The sequence below is a fragment of the Oncorhynchus clarkii genome, chromosome 3 (genome assembly GCF_045791955.1).
Source record: "Oncorhynchus clarkii lewisi isolate Uvic-CL-2024 chromosome 3, UVic_Ocla_1.0, whole genome shotgun sequence".
NCBI classification, from domain to species: Eukaryota; Metazoa; Chordata; class Actinopteri; order Salmoniformes; family Salmonidae; genus Oncorhynchus; species Oncorhynchus clarkii.
In genome coordinates this window covers 4,894,019-4,908,540 of record NC_092149.1, presented here as the reverse complement: position 1 = coordinate 4,908,540, position 14,522 = coordinate 4,894,019, and the positions used below count along the sequence as shown (strand labels likewise).

At 43.0% G+C, this 14,522-nt stretch overlaps 2 protein-coding genes across 2 annotated transcripts in view; both read right to left on the bottom strand.

The window, feature by feature from the left end:
• Nucleotides 1-7,064: 7,064 nt before the first annotated feature.
• On the bottom strand, nt 7,065-14,369 carry LOC139405655 (eomesodermin-like). The gene is made up of 7 exons (XM_071148071.1): nt 13,755-14,369; nt 10,804-11,461; nt 10,364-10,518; nt 10,101-10,222; nt 9,366-9,521; nt 8,967-9,028; nt 7,065-8,302 (listed from the first exon to the last, which is right to left on the bottom strand). The coding sequence occupies exons 2-7, from the start codon at nt 11,316-11,318 to the stop codon at nt 7,534-7,536; spliced, it is 1,779 nt and encodes a 592-aa protein (XP_071004172.1). The 5' UTR covers nt 11,319-11,461; nt 13,755-14,369; the 3' UTR covers nt 7,065-7,533.
• LOC139405582 (histone-lysine N-methyltransferase SETD2-like) overlaps nt 11,583-14,522 on the bottom strand; it is a 25,968-nt gene continuing 23,028 nt past the window's right edge. Inside the window, exon 12 of the mRNA XM_071147994.1 lies at nt 11,583-11,684. Coding sequence (XP_071004095.1) covers nt 11,583-11,684 — 102 coding nt within the window. The remainder of the gene's footprint in view (nt 11,685-14,522) is intronic.

The window sequence follows — 14,522 nt, the reverse complement described above, 5'->3', positions numbered from 1 at the left end:
CAGTGTGTGTATAGTTGGATGTGTGTAGCTGGCTGTGTGTAGCTGGCAGTGTGTGTATAGTTGGATGTGTATAGTTGGATGTGTGTAGCTGGCTGTGTGTAGCTGTTAGTGTGTGTGTGGAGCTGGCAGTGTGTGTATAGTTGGATGTGTGTGTGTAGTTGGCTGTGTATAGCTAGCTGGCTGTGTGTAGCTGTTAGTCTGCGTGTGTAGTTGGCTGTGTGTGTAGCTGGCTGTGTATAACTGGCTGTGTATAGTTGGATGTGTATAGTTGGATGTGTGTAGCTGGCTGTGTGTAGCTGTTAGTGTGTGTGTGGAGCTGGCAGTGTGTGTATAGTTGGATGTGTGTGTGTAGTTGGCTGTGTATAGCTAGCTGGCTGTGTGTAGCTGTTAGTCCGCGTGTGTAGTTGGCTGTGTGTGTAGCTGGCAGTGTGCACTCTGCCCTGCCTCTGTTGTTGTCAGCCACTGACGCTCAAATCACCAGACTGCCAGTTGAGTGTTATCAGGAATCAGGGCTAAGCTGTAAATTGCAGGATTTTTTTTTTTTCGTTCTAGGAAGTTTGAAGTCAAATAATGATTCCTTTTTTTTTTGTCGAAGAATCTTTCAAAAATATTTTGATGTAAACAATTGCTCATTATCCTGTCTGTTTACTATAAATGAACCGGTAAACGCCTCCGCGCTTCCAGAAAGTGAATAGTACGCATTGGAAAACAAATGCGTGGTTGTCTCTTGTACAACTAGCACTTGTAACTTTCTCCCACTAGAGGGCGGCAGAGTCCATCAATTCAATGGTCATTCTTCTCTTGGTCCTGGCTTTCTTAAGCAATGATGTATCTATATATATATATATATATATATATATATATATATATATATATATATATATATATATATATGCAAGGTAGATAAAGCGTTTTTTTATCAAAAGCAATCCCTTTTTGCATGTATACTCATTACTCCATGTGCTTATACAGGGCACAGACATCAGTTCAGCGTCTAGTTTGGATTTACATTTGGTTGAGTTGTCCACTAACTTGAATTCAACATGAAATGAACAAAACATCTCACCATATCATTGGATTTAGGTTAAAAAAAGGGATGATTTTTTTTTGCAAATCAAATCAATTTAAATTATGTAGAAACAATGTTGATTAAACTCGTTTTTATCCAGTGGGTAATTAGGGATGAGTCAAATATACAGAATGGAGGACAATGGGGGAGGGTCTTTCTTTTTCAATTTCAGTCAAAGGGAGGGTCTAGTATATATTTTTTTTTAATCGAGCCCAGGGGAGGGTCATGTCATTTATAATTGATTCAATTTAAATATTTCTCAGAGTTTTAAAAATAGTTGCTTATTAGGCCATTTATCCATGTGTGCCCGACGCGGCCCCTCATCTGATTCTCTGCTGGTTGCACAATATCAAGTTCACCTCTCGGCTGTTTAGTGTGATATCAATCAGATGATCCATAGCCTAAATAAGCTAAAGGGTACGAAGTGCATGCTGGGAGATGCACAGTGCCAATGTTATATTTCTAAGATAGCTGCTAGTATGGTATAAATAAAATTAGAAACAGTGGTTCGAGTCCTGAATGCTGATTGGCTGACAGCTGTGGTATATCAGACCATATACCATGTGTATGACGAAACATAGATTTTTACTGCTCTAATTATATTGGTAACCAGTTTATAATAGCAATAAGGCACCTAAGGGCGTTGTGGTATATGGCCAATATAGCACGGCTAAGGGCTGTGTAAAAACACTCCGCGATGCGTCGTGCACAAGAACAGCCCTTAGCCGTGGTATATTGGCCATACGCCACACCCCCTCGTGCCTTGTTGCTTAACTAGGCTGCATTAAACACTGAAATGGATATTCCAACCCTGAGTCCCGTCTGCTCTGCTCTTACTGATCCAAAACGTGTTTGTGTGCTGCTTAAGCAATGGCTGTGCTGTGTGCTGCTTAACCAATGGCTGTGCTGTGTGCTGCTTAACCAATGGCTGTGCTGTGTGCTGCTTAACCAATGGCTGTGCTGTGTGCTGCTTAACCAATGGCTGTGCTGTGTGCTGCCTAACCAATGGCTGTGCTGTGTGCTGCTTAACCAATGGCTGTGCTGTGTGCTGCCTAACCAATGGCTGTGCTGTGTGCTGCCTAACCAATGGCTGTGCTGTGTGCTGCCTAACCAATGGCTGTGCTGTGTGCTGCCTAACCAATGGCTGTGCTGTGTGTTGCCTTTGATGGCAGTTCAGGAGGAGAGTCAAAGGTTTCTTTCCATTTATTTATTTTGATTAAGTCCTAGTCCCAAAAAACAAAATCACTATCTTACACGTGGACGAGCCTGTAGGCTCTTCTGTTCAGTTTGACAAAGGAGAGCACGAAGATGAGAAGGAAGACTGGAGGTCAACTTTAATAGCTGGCTACTACTATAATTGATTTTAATACAAAAAACAATGATGTTTCTTGCCCATTTTATGTATTTATCAGAGTTATTGACCTCGTAATAAGCCAGATTCAAGTACCTTACATGAAGGAGCTGAAACTTGAAGCAGCAACCTGCAGGACAATAAATCAGACTAGAGGCTGCTACCGTAGATCCAGAGATGTGTCAGTCAATTCCTCCAGCCACCACACACTCTTTAAATAACCTACTTACATGTCAGCGAGGAGCTGTTAAGTTAAAACCAAGACTGAAACACGAGGGGTTATGAGAGGGTATGCCACAGGCCTACCTTATATGAAATAAAATGGTGAAAAGGCACAGGCCATTGTTAGCTTATAAACAGATCTCATTTTACAATGTGATCGATAACAGGGCTTTGGTCCCGCGATGCTTTCTGCTAGAAACAAGCTGTAAAGTACCCTGGGAAAGATGTGACTCCGATGCATTATGGGAATATCACTGTTTAATTTCTTTGACGTTCAGAGGCTGAGCTGTTCAACCTTCTATAGCCGATGGAGACAACAACATAGACCTGGGTCTATCTAATTCGGCCACTATCGATTTGAAACTATTCACTTTCTGTACAATGGAAGATGTTTAAACCCAGGCAGCTTTTAGGGAAACACTTGTGACCTTCTGTCGTTGGGTTAACCTCAACGACAGAGCTTAACCCAACGACAGAGCTTAACCCAACAACAGAACTTAACCCAACGACAGAACTTAACCCAACAACAGAACTTAACCCAACGACAGAACTTATCCTCAACGACAGAACTTAACCCAACGACAGAACTTAACCCAACGACAGAACTTAACCCAACGACAGAACTTAACCCAACAATAGAGCTTAACCCAACGACAGAGCTTATCCTCAACGACAGAACTTAACCCAACGACAGAGCTTATCCTCAACGACAGAACTTAACCTCAACGACAGAACTTAACCCAACGACAGAACTTAACCCAACGACAGAACTTAACCCAACGACAGTACTTAACCCAACAATAGAACTTAACCAAACAATAGAACTTAACCCAACGACAGAACTTAACCCAACGACAGAACTTAACCCAACGACAGAACTTAACCCAACGACAGAACTTAACCCAACGACAGAACTTAACCCAACGACAGAAAGTCACAAGTGTTTCCCTAAAAGCTGCCTGGGTTTAAATTTCTTCCATTAAACTTCTTCCTACTCTGTCTGGGGTGGAAAGGTAGGCCTACTCTGTCTGGGGTGGAATGGTAGGCCTACTCTGTCTGGGGTGGAATGGTAGGCCTACTCTGTCTGGGGTGGAATGGTAGGCCTACTCTGTCTGGGGTGGAAAGGTAGGCCTACTCTGTCTGGGGTGGAATGGTAGGCCTACTCTGTCTGGGGTGGAATGGTAGGCCTACTCTGTCTGGGGTGGAAAGGTAGGCCTACTCTGTCTGGGGTGGAAACGTAGGTCTACTCTGTCTGGGGTGGAAAGGTAGGCCTACTCTGTCTGGGGTGGGAAGGTAGGCCTACTCTGTCTGGGGTGGAATGGTAGGCCTACTCTGTCTGGGGTGGAAAGGTAGGCCTACTCTGTCTGGGGTGGGAAGGTAGGCCTACTCTGTCTGGGGTGGAAAGGTAGGCCTACTCTGTCTGGGGTGGAAAGGTAGGCCTACTCTGTCTGGGGTGGAAAGGTAGGCCTACTCTGTCTGGGGTGGAATGGTAGGCCTAACTTTTGAAAGTACCAAGCTCAGATTCAAAATGAAGTCTTAGATTTAATTATTTGCAAATAGGGACAGTTTTGTTGCAAACAAGACACAGTGATTTGTCCTTGAAGAAACATGATCAGATGAACACATAGGTCTATCTCTCTGTCCGTTCTTAAGCTGCAAGATTCCGCTAATGTGTTAAATGACCTAGAATTCCCTGAAATGTTTATAAATTCTTGGACCTACAAATACGATGATAGATTCATGCAATGCTTTTAAATATTTAAGCAGATTCTTTCCGCCCCTACTCTTGTCCACAGTGGTCTGCGAACCCAGAACCCCACGCAGCCCTGTTGCGCAATCAAAATTCCTTTGTTGTCATGTAATGCTTACAGGATGAAGAACGGTTTCTAAAACTGCCTATCTACTGCTCTGGTCTGTCCAAGACGTGAGGTTAAATGGTAGATGCTCTCTGCTATCTACTTTGTTTTAATTGTTATTTTGGGTATAGGGGAGGGTCACTTGGTTTTTTTTTCACCCCCAAGGCATTCAGGGAGGGTTTAGGTTAAATATATTTTGCTGACGGGATGGTCATCCCATTTTCATTTCAGAGAGGTCTGATAGTCTCCATGTAACCGTTATTATAAATAATGTTATCTCCTTTACATCACTTTGAGTAGAGTTCGCGGTGGGCCGGAGCGGGGCACCTGGTTCAAGCCCTGGAAGCAGCGCCGGGGGTTCCTGAAACCAATGCAATTCACTTTCACCCGCGCCCGGGACAGAGTCATTCGAATCCCCTCATTGTTCTCAATGGGGGATGTGATCACGTGTGGTTAGACTCAGAGCTTTCCATTTACATAGGACAGGCCTAACGTTCTGATCAACGTTTCGAAATGCAGCGATTTTAAAGTATTCCGTGACGCTGATTATTTCAGAAAATAAGTTATTGAAAAGTCTCTTTCAAGGATTTGCCTTTGCTTTACCAGATACTGTGTACTATTTTGGTGTTGGACAAACGCTCCGACTCAGTGCTCTCTAACCAGTGGATCGACTGGTCGATATGTAAGGCATTACTAGTCGATCACCAAACATTTCTATGGAAATGCCAATGACAAAGCCTTGCGCTCATATTTAGTTTTTCCATTCGTTTTGGTCTGTTGGTGGTAGGTGTACTTGAGAAGCCCCCGCGCGCCTGGTAGGAAAAGTGTTCCCATTTTGAACCATTTTCATTTGTCTGATGGGATAAACATTCCTGCCTACCCAGGTGACCAAGGGAGCTAAATAAAGTATGCCTACCGTGCTGGCCAATCAGATAGCTCAAATCACCGCGTCTACAACTTCCACGCCCCCCAGAGCAAAGTTTGATACAAGCCTAGGTGAGATTTAATAACCTTTTAAAAAACATGACCAGAGAGAGACTGTCAAAGAGTACAGCAAAGTTTGATACTAGCCTAACTCAGTGTGCCCTCATTTTCGAGCTTCAGCCCTCATCACGCTAATGTCCAGGGGGGCTCTCACCTGGGCTACTGCTGTATTTTGAATTTTAGGACCCCTTTAGGTATTTATATATATATATATATATTAACAAATGATTTGAGGAAACATTGGCCTTACTGCTATTAGCCCATAGAAACACATTGAATAACAGATAGTAAAAAACTAATCTAAAGGAAGTTTGTTTTGAAGTGTCTGATATCGCAGAGATGTAAGAACGATTGGACGCTGAACTACTTCCATTAACGTTTTTAACTGCTACCGGGCTACCTTCATGACAGTCTACTGAGGCTTCTGGGAAATACACGCATACAGGGTTAAAAAAAAATATCATCTGAGTGGTAGATCTCCGCTTGCTTTTTGACCCCGAAGGTGACCTTGACTCCGAAAAGGTTGGTGACCATTGCTCTGACTTATGATCAGAGTCAAATCCAGCATATTGCCTCTTTATAACACCTATTATGGCCGACCCTGTAAAACAACACCTATCATACTACTATGGCCGACCCTGTAAAACAACACCTATCATACTACTATGACTGACCCTGTAAAACAACACCTATCATACTACTATGGCCGACCCTGTAAAACAACACCTATCATACTACTATGACCAACCCTGTAGAACAACACCTATCATACTACTATGGCCGACCCTGTAAAACAACACCTATCATACTACTATGGCCGACCCTGTAGAACAACACCTATCATACTACTATGACTGACCCTGTAAAACAACACCTATCATACTACTATGGCTGACCCTGTAAAACAACACCTATCATACTACTATGACTGACCCTGTAAAACAACACCTATCATACTACTATGACTGACCCTGTAAAACAACACCTATCATACTACTATGGCTGACCCTGTAAAACAACACATTTCACTGCACCAGTCTGGTGTGTGACAATAAAACACACACACATATGTATATATATAAATTAATTAGATAAATCTGTGACCAAAAGAGAGGATATGGATTTCTGAGCCTGTAGCAACCAAAGTAACAAACTGACAGGATGTCTGGACCTTGATGGCAGCAGGTAGACAGGTAGCCTAGTGGTTAGAGACAGGTAGCCTAGTGGTTAGAGACAGGTAGCCTAGTGGTTAGAGACAGGTAGCCTAGTCTGTTGTTCTGCCCCCTGAACAAGGCAGTTAAACCAACCTAACTAGTGGTTAGAGACAGGTAGCCCAGTCTGTTGTTCTGCCCCCTGAACAAGGCAGTTAAACCCACTCTTCCTCGGGTAGAACGCCATTGTAAATAAGAATTTGTTCTTAAATTACTTGCCTAGTTAAATGATATATAATAGGTACAGATAGAGATTGTATTGCGTTGTCAATATAAGAGTCGATGGTACAGTCCTGATTTAGGCTGTTATCTTATTCCGTTACTCTGATGGACCAAAGACTCCTATTCATTCAATAGTTGGATAACGAAGCTTGAAGCTTTTTTTAAATTTTTATTAAGAAAAAACAACAACAACAAAACTCTTAACAATGTACAGTCTATTTGACACAAGATCCTTCACATTTTACAGTGCACAAATATCATATTCACAAGCCTTCAATAAATGAGTCACGTCTGTAAAAACAAAAACTTCAATGTGAAGGCATATTTTGTACAAACACACATCAACTGGGTACATTGAAGGACAATACACGTCATAGCACAACCCACTGGGTTTTATCGAATACTCTGGCACTTTAAGAACAATTCCCACGGTCCATCATAGATTGTTAATTTTTTTTAAATCACACTGTCCAGTCACACGTTGTTAAAAACCCTGGTGAATAAGGTTGGTGTGGGTGGCACTGGTTTGGCAGAATGTCGACAGACTTGGAACTTCCAACCAATAAGAAAAGGAGAAAAAACCTGCCATCAAAGATTTTTTAAAAGGTGACAAGATAATTAAGGGCTTGTGTAGAAGGAATAGTAAGCCATACTTTTAGAAACAGATGAGTCTTTGCTGTAGGAGTCAGTGGCAGTCAGACTCTCACCCTTTACAGTGGGGGAGTTCTCTGTGCCGGGTCCACTCAGAGGCGTACGTCTCCTTTTACACACCACGACCCCAGAGTCAGCTTTATCCGGGCCCAGCGTTGAAGAGTGAGTATCAGTCCACGTTGAAGCTATGTTACCAACACTACTGCCGTTGATCTCTTCCCCCTGAGCCTTGTCTTTGTCAGGCACAGACAGCTGGTCCTCTGGGAACCCAGTGGGGCTGGGTCTAGGGGACCACGGCAGGCCCGTGGTCACCTTTCTCTGGTAAGATCCTCTAGAGCCCCATCCTGCTGCCATGGAAGTGAAAGGAGAGTCTGGGTAGTAGGTGAGAGCGTGGGAGTTCTGTAGAGGCAGGGATTTAATCCCGTAAGGGAGCAGGCTGCTAGAGTAGTCCCCTTCATAGGAACTGAGATCCAGTTTGTTGGGGCCAGCTCCTCCCTGTTGCATGGAGATAAACCACCTCTGGGAGGCGCTGTCCTCTGGCTGAGGGGAAAAGAGACTGTTGGTCTGGGGTACTGTCCTCTCGCTGTTGTAGAAGCGGTTCTGGGGCAGGTTGTTGATGACCTGGTCCTGGAAGAAAGGCTGCATGGCGTAGCGAGCACCTGGGACGATCTGGTGGGAGCGGTGGGAGTCGGTGGGGGAGGGGGTCAGTCGGTCACCCTCTGGAGCTGTGTACATCCTAGAATATCATAGGAGAAGAGAGATGGAGAATGTACACTGGGTGGATAAAACATTAAGGACACCTGCTCTTTCCATGACACAGACTGACCAGGTGAATCCAGGTGAAAGCTATTATCACTTAATGATTTCACCTGTTAAATCCTCTTCAATCAGTGTAGATGAAGGGGAGGAGACAGGCTAAATAATTATTTTTAAGCCTTGAGACAATTGAGACATGGATTGTGTACGTGTGCCCTTCAGAGGGTGAATGGACAAGACAACAGATTCAAGGGGCTTTGAATGCGGTATGGTAGTAGGTGCCAGAGCCACGCCAGTCGCTGCTGGGTTTTTCACACTCAACAGTTTCCTGTGTGTATCAAGAATGGTCCACCAACACAAAGGACATCCAGACAATTTGACAAAGCATTGGAGTCTACACGGGGCCAGCCTCCCTGTGGAACGTTTTCGACAACTTGTAGAGTCTATGCTCTGACGAATTGAGGGGCTGCTGTGCAGGCAAAGGGGGCTGCAAACGCAATATTAGGAAGGTGTTCTTAATGTTTTGTACACTTGGTGTATAAGGAAATGTGACAGGGATAAGACATCACGCCAAAAAAAACTTTGTTGTGTTACAGTCATTTGTAAGTGAATATCAACATGACGGAAACATTAAAGATGCTCACGAATCATAGTTATCCCTGAATCCTTTTGCAAACGGGTTGTGGTCAATTTTCAGTTGTGTGATCTATGGAAAAAGAGAGTAGCAATTAGAAAACAGTGTTATAATGAGATAAATGGTGGAGAGAGAGAGAGAGAGAGCAGGGGGAGAGGAAAGAGAGAGAGAGAGCAGGGGGAGAGGACAGAGAGAGAGAGCAGGGGGAGAGAGCAGGGGGAGAGGACAGAGAGAGAGACAGAGAGCGAGGGGAGAGGACCGAGAGAGAGAGAGAGCAGAGGGAGAGGACCGAGAGAGAGAGCAGGGGGAGAGGACAGAGAGAGAGAGAGCAGAGGGAGAGGACAGAGAGAGAGAGAGCAGAGGGAGCGGACAGAGAGAGAGAGAACGATAGTGAAAGATGCATTCTTACATCGGTGTTCTGATAGGCCGTGACGGCTATAAACTGGTTCTCAGGGAAGGTGAAGGTCTGGGTCTTTGGGTCACTGCTCATGTCCCCCAACCCCTCTGTCACCTCTACAATGTGTAGCCGCGGCTGATACTTATGAAGAGACTGAAGAACTATCATCTGTACACAGAGAAACCGAACAGAAAGTCAACGGAGAAGACTTATTTGTGGGCCAAATTCTATACGGGTGCAGCAGGTTGGATAGCCTAGCGGTAAGAGCGTTGGCCTAGTAACCGAAAGGGTGCTAGATCCAATCCCAGACCTAAATATCTGTCGTTCTGCCCCTGAACATATCTGTCGTTCTGCCCCACTGTTCCTAGGCCGTCATTGAAAATAAGAATTTGTTCTTAACTGACTTGCCTGGTTAAATAAAGGTCAAATAAATAAATAAATAATGACACATACCACTGACATCAAAGTTTATGCGAATGTTTTCAGGATTTGGCTTAATAAAGAAATCTATATGTATGTATGGATGATGTTCATAATAATAACAATAAAATAAATATGTTGTTTATTTTGTTTTGCATTTAAAACAATGAGCCTGGAAGTTACACATTAACCACAGTAGGATTTTATTTTTTAAACAATGAAAATATTTTTTACATAAATCAATACCTTCCCAAGGTTTATTAGAATATATTTATATTTCCTTAAAATGACCCCCTCCCATGCAGGTGGTATTTTAAAAAGCATCACCTGTGCGTTGTTGTTACTGCCTCCTTTGTTGTTGGTGAGCTTCAGTTTGCCGAAGGAGATCTCCTGTCTCATCCAGTGTGCTCCCGTGTTGGGAGATTCAGGATGGACGTACATTTTGTTTCCTAAAGAAGGAAAATTATTTTTTATTTAAAAATACATTTAAAAAAAGATTGTTTCATAATCGCTGTGGTTAATGTAATCAAAACAACTATTTTAGAAGTCGTTTCTAATCTTTCTACTGCCTATAATTTCTAGGATCATACCCTGCATATTATTGTCCGCCTTTCCACAGGTGATCCATTTCCCGCCTTGGAACCTCCAGTGGTTGGGGTCCGCGAGCATGACCTCCACAAACACGTTGTAATGAGCAGAGAGATTCAGACCCATCAGGTTGAAACCCAGGAACGGGAACATCCGCCTGATAAACAGACAGGGATTCAAATGCGTGTGTTTGCGTCATTTTAAATGTGCCAGATCTGGTGAGAATTTGAGAACAAATTAATGTGTGGGTGGCGTTTCAGAGAATACAGTTTCACAACATCAAATATAAATACAATAATGATGATGGCATCCTTTTCAGTATTCAGGCGCCTTTTCCGTATTTTAATGGAGTTTGAGAGAATACAGTTTCACGACAGTATGAAAGCACACTCGGCACCCGCCGAACCGAAGCAGCTTTATCCGCTGGCCACGTCGCACTCACCTGCCCTGTTTGGTGATAATCATCTCGGTCTGATGACGGTGGAACCTGAGCCAGAGAGGCCGGTTGCAGAGGTAGACCTGAGCCCTCACCCCCGTGCCTGAGGGTAGGGGCACCGAGCCGATCCCGGAGCCGGTGCTGTATGGAGGGTAGAGACACCCACCCTGTCCTAACTGGTAGGCCGAACCGAACTGATTACGCCCCGCCGAGGAGAATCCCGTGGGAGGCAACACCGAGCTGAAGTGAAGCGATGTCGAATATCTGGATCCACCGGATGCCGTGTAAACGGTACCGGACTGAGAATAAGGGAATAATGAACATGGACTCGCCATGTCTCCAGTTTGCTTGGATGGGGGTGAGATATAATAGCGGTCTGGCCCGAGTCCGTCGGTGTATCGGCTAGCGCTGCCGGCCATAGCCGGGTCATCTGCACCCACCACCGGGGACTTTCTCCTCTCCTCCGGGCGGGGGGCGTCCTTGGGGGAAGGAAAGGTGTTGCTCTCTCCCTCTCCGAGCATGGTAATTTTTTTTTTGTCAGGTTAAGATTAAATGTTATTCGGTCCCACGGTCTTCTGCTTTTCTTCCAATTCTTCTCCTGGGCTTCTGTCAGAAGGGTTGGAGACGCACCGTAACCAGAGATCTTCTTGAAAAGTTCTGCATCCTTTGGAGAAATAAAAGTACAATATTTTTTTAATTAAAAAAAAAAAGTATATCCAAAATATCCCAATTAGAATCGCATAGGCTATACACCTATACTCTCAACCGGGCTAACTGGCCATAGGCTACTGTAAATCAAGAGGCAGGGAAGTCCTCCTGCCCGTCTGGCTGGCCGTGTGCACTGAGTTACCACTGTGTAAACTGACGAGCTGCTCCCCTGTGATAACCTGCACGGGTGATTACGTGATTCCCGTTTCACACTCCCAATTTGCTGTGAAGGCCATGGGTGTGGCTTTTAGGATGGATCGTGATAGATGGCTCAGTCCACATATATTTACCCTTTTTGGGGGGTGATATTTAACTGATATAAAATTTAAAAAAAGTATGCTACACTACATCTCCCAGATAAGGACCTGTCAGAGAGGCATGAGTTTTATTCTGCTCTGTACATTTAAAAATAATACCTACTTCTCGTGGCCTATATTTAGCTTTTTATTATTATTATTATTATTATTATTTTAATACATTTTATTCATTTAGCAGACGGTCTTATTCAGAGTGACTTACAGTCAGTGTATTCATCTACAGATAGCTAGACGGGACAACCTCATATCACAGTCGTAGTCAGTACATTCATCTACAGAAAGCTAGACGGGACAACCTCATATCACAGTCGTAGTCAGTACATTCATCTACAGATAGCTAGACGGGACAACCTCATATCACAGTCGTAGTCAGTACATTAATCTACAGAAAGCTAGACGGGACAACCTCATACCACAGCCGTAGTCAGTACATTTGTCCTCAATAAAGTAGTTATGAGCAAGGTCAGAGTTAGTAAGGTGGTAGGGGGGGGACGGGACGGGGGGAGGGGGTCAAGTGAGAGTGTTAGTTCACGAAAGTCTTTTTTCTACTTATATATTTCAACCTCTTGGAGTAAATGTTAAATGTTGTGTCTTTTTTGTTGTTGTTGTTGTAACATCCTAAATAAAACTGTACATCCAGGTTTCCCGTGTCCCCCCACCCCTCCATCTATCGCTAGTTATGTGTGTATTCCCGGTAGACAACGCTCATTGAACTATCTCTCTACAGCCCATCAGGTCATTGACCGGCCGATGATCGACAATTATCACGTCATTATAGAACCCTTCACTAAGACATATAGGGCCTTTACCTCCCCCGGACCCCGCGGTATATCTAAATGTTTGTTTAAGCTCTCTTCTCTGTCATATTGATTTATAATAGCAAGATGCTAACTAGAAAATTAGAACAATTTAATTACGGAGTAGCAATTCAATTGATAGCACAGATATGTGTAGTAAAATCCGTCTGTTAGACCTATACAGAGGAATTAGCTACGTTAAATTATTGCATGGCTTGACCATTTATACCTTTCACTTAACAATTCGTTTTCTTGTAAACCACATGACAAATTGTATGAGATTTGTTTTCAGAAATGCCGAGACCTGGGGGTTTGTATAAAGGTGTGAAAACACTCTATGGAAAGTTGTCACCCTCATCGAAACAGACACTAGTATTATTTGTGCTCACGCTTTCCCCGGTATTTCTCATGTAGCGCTACAGAATCACGTTTGGGCGACAAAGGTTTGACTTGTTATGTTCCCCGATATATTAAGTAGGCCTGTAATGTTTTCAATGGTTTTTTTCTATTTAATTGATTTAATTGTATTTTTTTTGTCTACATAATTATTAGTCTATATAATAACCTAAACGGGTTGTTCAGACAATTATTAGATCATTTCATAAATTGTTTTCCAAATAGTTTGTTTAGACTATGGCTAAAATTTAGTATATTTCCTTCAATTTTAAGATAATTTAATTAATATATATTTTCACATGCGGAGTTCACAATAAATTCAGAGTCATGAATTTGCATTAATTTCCAGAGAGATGAGTTTACGTTATAGTCCCACCGGACTGCCCTATTGTGAACAGAGGTGGAAACGGTCAATTATCTTTCCGTTTGAAGAAGCCTGTGATGTGTCGCCGAACCGACAGCCCGCTGTAGGAACTGCTTTACAGATACAAACATATTGGTGACACAAAGCTCCGACCGCATTGAAGCAGCAGCGGTCGGTCAAATATAGTGCACTGATTTCACTGACAGAATATATATATATATATATATTTTAAATTAAATTCTTAAAATATAATTTCTGTAACTTATCTTGTAACATATAGCCTACGAATTGTTAATGCATGAATCTATACCGATACATATGTTTAAATAGGATTAGTCTATTTATATTATATACAAATCAATAGAACAAACTTACCAATCTTGGTCCTTGTTTGGCCTACTTCGTTTTCAAATGAGGCTAATAAATAGACCTAATACATTTTTTTTTAAAATACGAATATAGGCTGCAATTTGGAAATAAATAAATACGCGACATATATTTTTTTGTTTTCAATCACAATAATAAAAAATAAGAGAGATCGTTCATTTGTAAGTATTTCAACGCATCTTCTCTCCTCTCCTTGTTTTGAAGGAGATGGTTAAAGTATGCGCTTATATGTAGTCTACTGGCTATGAGATCCTTTCTTGCGGTTCAGCTGCAACCGTCCCCCGTTTAGGAGCGCTCTCTTGTGTCGAAGTTGCGCACATAGCAGCCTCTTATTCATTTTAGCTTTCGATTCCCAAGAGCTACTGGGCAAGCAGAATATATACAGAATTATAGGCCTTCAACACGAGAAACACGCTGCCAGCAATAACGCAGGGTATGCTGTGGCGATTGCTTCACTCGGTGATACTCAATAGGGGCCCCCTAAATAGTCGTACAATTTCCACGATTAATTGTAGTTGTGCTAGATTCTAGAACGTCGGAGCAGAACGGGGAAACACATTAATAGTAGTGGCAATGAAACGGCCAGGATGCTCCTAGCCAACTGATAAGGCGTATTTAGAGGCACAAACCTGCACATGACAGGGACTGACGTCCGTCCACGTCACATCGAACTGAAACACACGTTTACTGATGTGACACATAATGAAATTAATTATCACACACCGATCAACTACTTGGTACTTGATGTCTCTCTCT